At 40.4% G+C, this 10,140-nt stretch overlaps 1 protein-coding gene and 1 pseudogene across 1 annotated transcript; one reads left to right on the top strand and one right to left on the bottom strand.

Moving 5' to 3' along the window:
* Positions 1-2,010: 2,010 nt before the first annotated feature.
* On the bottom strand, positions 2,011-8,327 carry LOC148363987 (uncharacterized). Its single transcript, XM_088337140.1, has 5 exons — positions 8,182-8,327; positions 7,920-8,049; positions 5,880-6,016; positions 4,564-4,707; positions 2,011-2,247 (listed from the first exon to the last, which is right to left on the bottom strand). Exons 1-5 carry the CDS (start codon positions 8,246-8,248, stop codon positions 2,159-2,161), a joined length of 567 nt encoding a protein of 188 aa, XP_088193266.1. The 5' UTR covers positions 8,249-8,327; the 3' UTR covers positions 2,011-2,158.
* LOC148363988 (U2 spliceosomal RNA) lies at positions 7,129-7,255 on the top strand (annotated as a pseudogene).
* Positions 8,328-10,140: the final 1,813 nt, after the last annotated feature.

The following is a 10,140-nucleotide window of genomic DNA, read 5'->3' as shown; positions in this document are numbered from 1 at the left end:
TTACCTTTCTCTCTTTCTTTGTCCCACCCACTCTCGCCCCCCCCCTTTGTGACTTTGGATTTCTTTATTTCTCCCTCTTTCTTTCCGCCTCTCTGTTTCTGTTTTTATTACCCGCTCTACTTTTCTTTCCTTCCCTCTTTCTCTCTTTCTTTCTCCCTCTTTCTCTCACCCTATCTCTCTCACTCTCTCATTTCTTTCCCTATTTTTCTTTCTCTCTAATCCACGAGTCCGGCCCCCACAGAATGTTTTATCTATCGTTAAAACGGGTTTGAAACCTCGTATTTAGGGGATTATTGTAGTTTGTAACAACACAGTGCTGGGTCATTGGACCCAAAAAAAATAGATGGGTTAAAATATTATTAGAATATACAGTACACCTTTGAGTGCTTTCAAATCAAATGTATTTGTAAAACACCTTTACAACAAAATTTTGCACAACAAAGTGCTGTAAATAAAAGCATTCAGCATACAACAAGACATTAAAATGTCCGCTCCCCTCCCACCCGACAACCCCAAAACACATACACAGACACACACAATGGTTGAAATAGTAATAGAAAGAAAATATGATTATGGCGAGGCACAGACTAACCAGGTGAAGAAATGGACCTGAGGGAGGGTTATCCACACTGATAGGGACAGCAGCAGATTGCATCAGGATTTTCATCCATTGAACCACACTCTACCAGTGTGGTCCCCCAAATAAGGAAACACTTAAATATAAAAATGTGAAGACCGGAGAGCAGGACATTACAATAATCTAAATGAAAATATTTAAACGCGTGCTTAAGTACCTCCGAGTTTGCCTGAGAGAGAAATGGGCGGACTCTGGCTATATTCTAGAGATGATAAAAAACAATTTTGGTTATATTTTTGATATGTAGAATAAAATTGAGTGCAGAAGTTATGGTAAAAGTTTCTCTCTGATTTTCAGGACCATACACAAAGACCTCAGTTTTGTCCCGGGCGTGTCATGATTACTGATGTGAAGCACCTGTGCCCGCTCATTTGGCGCCATCCACCGCGGGTTCTGATTGGCTCCCTGTCACTATTTGAATCCAGTCCTGTCAGTCCCCTGTTGTCAGTCCGTCTGTGAACCTCAGTGTATACTAGGCAAGCCTTTTTCAACCCTGACTCCCACTTGTCCCGTTTTTGCTCCCATCTGTCTCGGGGTCGACCCGTTTTGATCCTGACCACGTCTGCTTACGACATCTTTTTGTCCTTGACTACGTCTACTCTCCCATTCTGGCTTACGACTCGTTTCCGACCCTTACCACGCCTTGCTCTCGCAGTCCCGGCTACCGACCCGTTTTTCCATCCCTGACACCGCCATCGCTCGCTACGGAAGATCCACTTCCGTGTTCGGATCACAATCCGAGTACGAGACGGACTAGCTTCCCGCATCCAGCGAACACCGGATCGTGGGCGGAGCTGTAAGAAATTCTCTGCATGACTTAATATCTGAAATGCATTTTAAAAGGGTATCTATCGGCCCTGTGTTTCCTCAGGGGACACGATGTAGAGTTGGATGTCATCAGCAAAATTATGGAAGTTGATTCAGTGTCTCCTGATGACATCCCCAAGTGGAAGCATATATAGATTAAAAAGTACTGGGCCTAAAATTGAACCTTGGGGAACCCCGCATGTAACTTCATGGGTTTTGGAGGAACATGCATCAATAGCTACTAAAAAATGTCTGCCTGTGACAAAGGAACAAAACCAATTTAAAACAGTACAAGAGATGCCCCCCAGGTTTCTGAGTCCAATTCATAAAATCGGTGATGTACTGTGTCAAAGGCAACACTGGGATCCAGTAGAACCAGAACTTTGTGTTTGTTCAAATAATATTAAACCTAATTCCAATTAAACTCTTTGAAAGAGTCGTCTCTGGACTGTGGTTGATCCTAAAACCGGACATAATATCTCTAAAATGCTGTTTTCCTTCCCAAAAATAATTCAGCTGAATAAAAACTTTGCTCTTCTTTTGGGTACGAAAATTTAGAAACACTGATTTATTTACAATGAGTCCACCTTGTCGCAATGGAAACGAGATTCATGAGATTTTTAAACATTTAAAAGCAATTGGTGTGCAATCAGCTAACTAATTAACCAAATTCTAATTGATAAAGAATTGGAAAAAAACAAAGCCAAGTGTTTTTCACATCTTGAATCCATACGCAGGGTTATAAGGTGGTTGCGAATGTTGATCAGGACGTGGCGGGAGGCCAGGGGAGCACACTGGAGGTGCTAAAATGAAAAAAAAAAGAGCACTTAAGAAAATAACATGCGAGCTCGAATCTAATTAAGATAATATGTAACCCGTGATTTTAAAGGGACAGTGTGTATTATTAGACAGCTAGATGTTGCTTTACGGTGTAGTGCAACTGAAAGGAAGACTACAAACTACGGAGCGTCAAAAAGACCAAAACACACCATTTTACTTCTCATTTGTTTGCCCAACCTTTTTGAGGATTTTGGGTACCCGTAGCAGCTAGATGGACAATTATATCAACTCCAAATTTCTCAACCGAGTCATTTTAAAAGTACATGTTCATATGGTATTTTTGTATTTTTGCTTCTAAAATAAACCAGTAAACCAGCGTATCGTGTCGGGCCTCGCTGCTGATGAAGGCTTGCATGGCACAGCAGCTCACCCCTTGTTGTGCTGTGGGCTCAATGTTCGGTGTCAGGTTGGGAAGAGCGATGGAGAATGAATATTTGGTGAATGTGAGTGTGTTCTTGACTGTATCCACCTCCCACAAGGGGATATGGCTTTGGTATATAGATTAGTTATTATTTAAATCAATACTGGCTTCTTTTAATGAATGAATTAAAACATTTTGAGCACTAGGAGGCGCTTAACCAGGGGTAGGCAAAGTTGTGAAATGCAGGCCGCATTGGGTTAAAACATTTTGCCAAGGGGTTTGTCCTGGAATGAATAAATATACATGTTATATTTCTATTTATGTTTTTTTTTCATATCAAACTAGTTTCATCTCGGCACAGCGGTTAAGTGTCACTCCATAGTGCTGAAGTCCAGGGTTTAATTCCAGCTACTGGCCTCCCTTTGCGGAGTTTGCATGTTCTCCCTGTGCCTACATGGGTTTCCTGGCTGGCTGGCACCCCTGCGATGCTCGTGAAGATAAGTGGTGAAGAGAAGGGATGGATAGGTCCATCAATGGTGGTCATTTTATTAAGGCAAAGTAATTGTTGTTTTAACCACTTAAATGTAGTATTGTTAGTATTACTGTACCCTGAAATTCGGACTATAAGCTGTGACTCTTTTCCCAAGCTTTCAACCCTGCGGCTAATGCAATGATGCGGCTAATGTATGTTTTTTTTACGGACGGCCACCAGGGGCGCCTGAGCAGTAAAGGTAAGAGTGAGAGAGATGGAATATGTGTGTTGAGGAAGTTTTATGTATTTTCGTGTTTTGTGCATGAATAAAATTAGCATGAACAGACCTTCATCATGGGAAGGAATTCAATCGAAAGGTGAGCGCTAACTACCATATTGGGAGTAATTTTACGAGTCTGTTTATTTTATTTGCAACGGAAATAATGTAGTGAAACAAATGGATTTCAAGAAACAACGTCCAACGATGCAGAATTGTTTCAGGCGTATATCTGTCTGTTAGCATTATTGTGTGTTTTGGAGTAAATAGCTTGGATTCTATGGATTGTCCCTGATGTAACAAAGCCATTTTTGTGGACATTGAAAGAAGGGGACGTAATGGAGAGTTATCCTGTTTCAGACCTATCGTGATGTTTCACTGATGAGTATATTTTTCATATCTTGGGCCGGGGGAACGTTAAGGGGTTAAGGTACAGTATATTATTAAAACTCTTTCTATGTACTGTCTTTCTTTATCTCATGTTTGAATGTGTGCACATGAGGCTTACAGTCAAATGCGGTTTATGTATGTACAAAATGTGTTTTCCTTTGACAATGTTCCGGCTGCAGCTTATAACCCGGTGCGCTCTTTGGTCCGAAATTTATTTTAGTTGTATTTTTGTAGTATTTCAGTGGTAGGGTTTTTTGTAGAAATTCTGCAGTCGGATTTTTGTCGCATTTCTTGAGTATTTTGTGGTATCGCTGTAGTCGTTTTTTGTAGTATTACTGTCATTTTTTTGTATTATAAGATTAGTATTTTTAAAGTATTTATTTGGTTTTTCATTTTAATTCAGAATGAACACAAAATGATATGCAAGATTGCTGTTTTAAGCACTACATTTGACGTTTAGTTTTGAAGGACTTTTGCTATATTTTTGTAGTATTTCGCTAGTGGGTTTTTGAAGCACACACATTCGAGACAATTGGGAGAAAGCGTATTATGGTTAAAACGTATGACGGGCCGCATGTGGACCTTGGGCCGGAGTTTGCCCACCCCTTTACTAAATTATACACACTGCCCCTTTTATAAAAGAAAAAAATGCACATATAGTATAGATTCAAACTGAGGCTTAAATGAGAATCTTTGAAAAATCATATATATGTTTTTTTATCTTGAATGAAAAAGTTATTCCCACAAAAAATAAATGAGGTTGATGACATTGACACTACCGTCTTGTGAGTATGGCGGTGGTGCCATCGGTGCTGTGGGCTCGACGCTGTCGTAAGGAGGCGGAACGGGCACGGCCTGGTAGCCCGGATTCTGAGGCGTGGGGGCCGGGTGAAGTGGTGTGGCCACAAAAGTGGTGGTTGCATCTAGACAGGAGGAGAGAGGTTTCAAGAAGATGTGGGTGAAAATAGCCAACGATGATCCAAATTTAAATGTTCTTTATCTTTTGCAGAAAAAATTGATTTTCCTGGTATTTTGATAGAGGTGTATATGTTATTAGGGCGGCACGGCGGCTGAGTTAGCGCGTCTGCGGCACAGTTCTGAGGTCATGGGATCAAATCCAGCTAACAACCTTTCTGTGGGGAGTTTGCATGTTCTCCCCGTGCTTGCGTGGGTTTCCTCCTGCACTCCGGTTTCCTCCCACATTCCCAAAAACATGCATTTCAGGTCAATTGGCTGGTCCAAATCACCCTAAGTGCAAATGAGTGAGTGAGTTGTCTGTCTCTGTGTGCCCTGTGACTGGCTGGCAACCAGTTCAGGGTGTCCCCTGCCCACTGCCTGAAGATAGCTGGGATGCACTCCAGCACCCCCGCGACCCTACTGAGGATAAGCTGTCCAGATAATGGATAAATAATGGATTTATATGTTAGGATCCAGTACGACACTATCCTCTGGAGAATGAAAGTGGGCTGATGGAAGGGAAGATCCCCACACCTGCCTTTCATCACCTACACCTGACCCTCATGGGAAATCTTGTATATAATGACAGTGCCACCAGCAGAAGCTGTTGGATCATTGCTTTCTATAGGGGGGGTAATGGAATTATGTTTTAAATGAAGTAACAGGTAACCAACTAATCGCAGTTTTTCATTAACATTCCCAACATTAGGGTTAGCAATTGTCGACTTCCTCCATAATAAGTGCTCAGAAAAAAAGCACATTTTATTTTGTTATGAACATGTTATTCATCTTGCTGGGCCTAAAGTACACATACAGACAGACGGACTGACCAATAAGATAAGATTACTGTATTTTTATATTTAATTACTTTTTGAATATGTTTTTAGTGTTCAGAAAGATGTGTTTTATAGCTATTTAGCTAACTTAGAAGATTTTGGGAGGCCAGGAATAGATTCATTTATTTTCAATTATAGTATATCAGGAAAATTTGTTCATAATACGAGCAATTCTAGATAGGAGCTGGATCAGACACGTAGTTATCTCGTCTGTAAAGGTCTCATTGTACAGACAATTTTTTTTTTTTAATTTTCACCTCCCTCATAAAGATCAGGAAAGAAAAAAAGGGAAACAGTTTTACTTTGATGCTGCCGTTTCCTGCACTTTTTGTATAAAAGGCAACACGGCGCCACACAGCAGGTGATGAGACCCACGCAGAAGATGAGGGGAATGACTGTGCCCAGGACGCCACCCACAATGAGGGCAGTCTTGGCAGTCCTGTGCCAAAAAAGCAGTGGATTTTATTAACAAAAGCACTTGCACCAAAATTATGGTTATAATGAAACCTTTAAAGGAGGGGTGTCAAACTCATTTTAACTCGCGGGCCACACGATAGAACAAACATTCTCTCGGGGGCCAGTATAGTAGATTGAAGAGAAAGAGAAAGAAAGAAATATGAGAAAACAAGAGAGTGGGACAAGGAAAGAGAAAGGAGGAAAGAGCAGGATAGAGAAAGAGAAGGTGAAAAAACAAAATAAAAAGCGAACTAAAGAAAAAAAAAGAGAAAGAAAGAAACCCAAAGAGAAAGAGGAGAGAAGGGTAGAAAGAGAGAAGTGGAAAGCAAGAGAGAGAGAAAAAGAAAAGAGAAAGGGAAAAAAGGAAGAAAGAGCAAAAGAAGGTGAAAAGACACGGAGAGCGAATGAGAGAAAGAGAGAAACAGTGAAGGAGAGAGAGAGAGAGAGAGTGAGAAAGAAATGACTACAGCGTCTTTGTGAGAGGCACCTGACTATGGCAACACCAAGTGGACATATTTCAACCCGCAGCTCATTTTTCCCTAGCGCTTCTCTGAGCGTTGTCTCGCGAGCCGGATTCAATCGCTTAGCGGGCTTGATCCGGCCAACGGGCCGTCTGTTTGACACCCCTACTTTAATGGGACTGTGTATTATTTAGCACATCCTAATAGTAAAAAACATCATCTCATTGAAAAAAGGTATATGGACTATTATAAATACTCCTAGGTTTAGTCATTTATATTTATTTTACATAACATGAGGCTAAACTAGAGGCTCACGGTTTACAGCTTCCTTAAAGGATTAACCAAATTCTAAAATAGAAAATGTAAATATATGGCATGGGTATATTCCAATTATTTTCCGAAGTTAGGGTTGTTGGTCATTAAATCTGTTTTATCAATGCTCATTTCTATCCCAGTCGAGATTGATGCTTTGTCCAAGCTATTGACCAGATCCGAGTTCCTGTTCTGCTCCTGCTAGTCCGGCAATATATTCAGCAAAACAGAGATTAGCGACGTTATGCTGACTGTACCTCCAGTTTTATCCAGAGATTCAATCATGATCCTCTCCCGGTAAATGATAAATAAAGTTGCTCCCATTGATCAGTAGCCTTTTGGCTAACATTGGATTGATTTTTGTAACAGGGAGATGGAATAGGAGCTTGCTCCGTCCACTCCACGCATCGGCCCGGTGTTGCAGTACCTCCGGGAACGGTGCATTCTCACTGATCGCTTCTTGGCCTTTTGGCTAGGATCTTGGCTTAGCCTCTTGGCTAGGATCAAGTGTCTCGGCCTGTTGGCTGTGAAGTGTATCATGATTTGACTGATAATGGATAATGGAAAAAAAAAAAACACTTTGTTGGCATTGGCGTACAACTGTTTAATGGTCTGAACTAGTTTCTGGCCCCAGTTTTACTAACACATGATGGCCCACAAGGGGGCTAGTCAAACTCCTTTCTGAATTCCTCGAAAACGTCATGGCGGTTTCTCTGGTGTTGATGAATTATCCCATGTTTGATGCGCAGAATAAAAAATATTCAGCTAGCTTTGGTTTCAGTTGGTTCAGTAGGACATTTAAATATATTTTAATCTTTAAATAGCGCACACTGTCCCTTTAATTGCAGGTTTTTAATCGTTAAATAGCCAGTACAAGGCTGAAAATACTGGTATTTCCCAGCAATAAGAGAAAAAGGCTTATATCGGCACGGATACCAATACATGGCATTGATACTTGCCCATACCCAATTAATGTTGCATGTTGGTGATTTTGGGAAAGAAAGGTGTGTTGTTTTTACCCATGTATACATCTACATTTTGGGCAAAATTATTGTATCTCCTGAAAGAGATGCCCGAGTTTAGGTAAAGCTGCATTTTCAGTCATGAACTTACTCGTCATCGTTTGATGAATGACCGAAAAGGTTTTGCGCCGCCTGCTTCGATGGAAAAGGCCAACTGCTCCGCTGTTTGGAAACTGAAGGTACCCGATGGTCCCATTTACCCTGACGAAAACTCTCATCGGCTGCAAAGCATATCAGTACCAAAGAATAGCAAACATTTTCTTTCAGTTTGTTTTAGCGACACTGTGCTCAGGAAATATACACAATACAATAGAGAGTGTTCCATGATATTTCCTACACGAATGATAACTCACCCCAGGCCAGTGTCAGAAAGAGGAAACAAAACGCAAACAGGAGATTGGTCAAAACCGTCGACAACATCACCACGAAGAGCGGACACACACTAAAAAGGACTTTAACACGTCCCGTGTGTGTCTACGTGTGTAGGTGTGTGTTTGAGTCAGTCCCACCAATAGCCTAGTCACCCAACAACATTCCTGAAAAAAACTAGGTGTAGCCAGGTGTAATACACGAAGTACAGTACTGCTACAATTGCATCAAATAAATTCACGTACCATCAAGGGCCGATCCTGCAATAAAAAGATATAAATGTGTGAAAAAATTCATCACTATTGAAGTTATCATGTTTAATGCATGTGATATTCACTCAACAGCCAGATGCCTGGTTGAAACAAGAGGTTGTCTGTCTACTTTAGATGAAATGATCACGTGTATAGCATGTTGCATTCACTCACACAGTCAGATGTCCGGTTGAAACAAGAGGTTGTCTGTCTGCTTTAGCTGAAATGATCATGTGTAAAGCATGTGATATTCACTCAACAGCCAGATGTCCAGTTGAAACAAGAGGTTGTCTGTCAACTTTAGCTGAAATGATCATGTGTATAGCATGTTGCATTCACTCACACAGTCAGATGTCTGGTTGAAACAAGAAGTTGTCCGTCTACTTAAGTTGAAATGATCATGAGTAAAGCATGTGATATTCACTCACACAGTCAGACATCTGGTTGAAACAAGAGGTTATCTGTTTACTTTATCTGAAATTATCATGTGTAAAGCATGTGATATTCACTCAACAGCCAGATGTCCGGTTGAAACAAGAGGTTGTCTGTCTTTTTTAGCTGAAATGATCATGTGTAAGGCATGTTGCATTCACTCACACAGTCAGATGTCCAGTTGGAACAAGAGGTTGTCTACTTTAGCTGAAATGATTATGTGTATAGCATGTTGCATTCACTCACAGTCATATGTCCGGTTGAAACAAGAGGTTGTTTATCTACTTTAGCTGAAATGATCATGTGTAAAGCATGTGATATTAACTCAACAGCCAGATGTCCGGTTAAAATAAGAGGTTGTCTGTCTACTTTAGCTGAAATGATCATGTGTATAGCATGTTGCATTCACTCACAGTCAGATGTCCAGTTGAAACAAGAGTCAAATTGGCCGAGCTTTTATCTTGTTGTGTATTTTGTCGTGTATTGTTTTGTTTTTTCATTGATATATTTTGTCGTGTATTTCGTCATGTATTTGGCTATGTATTTAGTCGTGTACTTGGTCACAAATTTTCATTCAAATGAGGGGGCAGGTCAAACTGGCGGAGCTTTTCACCCATTGGTTGATCGACAAGTACGCAATCAACTGCAATAACAGCTGATTGGTTAATCACTGATCGAACACTAAGGCAAACTTAAAACACCTCCTCATTCAAATAGCATTTTGTTGTGACCAAGTGCATGACGAAATACATAAATAACGAAATAAATACACAAATAGATAAGTGACCAAATAAATATCAAAATACATACTTTTAAATAAATTGTATTTATATCGTATACTTCAGTATTATGTGATTTATTTGATCATTCCAGATATATTTGTAGGTATTTATGTATATATTTCAACACATGGTAGGATTGGTCCTCCGTGAAAAAAAACCCCACCTCATTATTCGTCATTTTTAATCTTGTTTTATATTTTTTTTCTACTTTATAAACAGTATCTTAATTTTCTGAGGAACGCTCTCATGAAAAAGCACAGTATGAGAGGATAAAATATGGACATGGCGTTTCCTTTTTTGTGGTGTTGAATAATTTAGAAAAATAATATTGTTAAGAACTAATTGTTTCATGCACCACCCATCCATCCATCAATTATCTGCACCGCTTATCCTCAGTAGGGTTGCGGGGGTGCTGGAGCCCATTCCAGCTATCTTCTGGCAGTGGGCAGGGGACACCCTTAACTGGTTGCCAGCTAGT

This window comes from Urocampus carinirostris, chromosome 6 (genome assembly GCF_059441175.1).
Source record: "Urocampus carinirostris isolate Australia breed hairy pipefish chromosome 6, RoL_Ucar_1.0, whole genome shotgun sequence".
NCBI classification, from domain to species: Eukaryota; Metazoa; Chordata; class Actinopteri; order Syngnathiformes; family Syngnathidae; genus Urocampus; species Urocampus carinirostris.
Note: the sequence above shows the minus strand (reverse complement) of the source record. Positions and strands in the feature narration are given on the sequence as shown.

Excerpts from the sequence above, each read along its gene's own strand:
- LOC148363987 (XM_088337140.1), bottom strand. The coding sequence starts at position 8,248 with ATGTTGTCGACGGTTTTGACCAATCTCCTGTTTGCGTTTTGTTTCCTC. Across the intron at positions 6,017-7,919 it reads CATTCATCAAACGATGACGA|GACTGCCAAGACTGCCCTCA; the intron begins GTAAGTTCATGA and ends TTTTTGGCACAG. Across the intron at positions 4,708-5,879 it reads CAGGAAACGGCAGCATCAAA|ATGCAACCACCACTTTTGTG; the intron begins GTAAAACTGTTT and ends CCTCCTGTCTAG.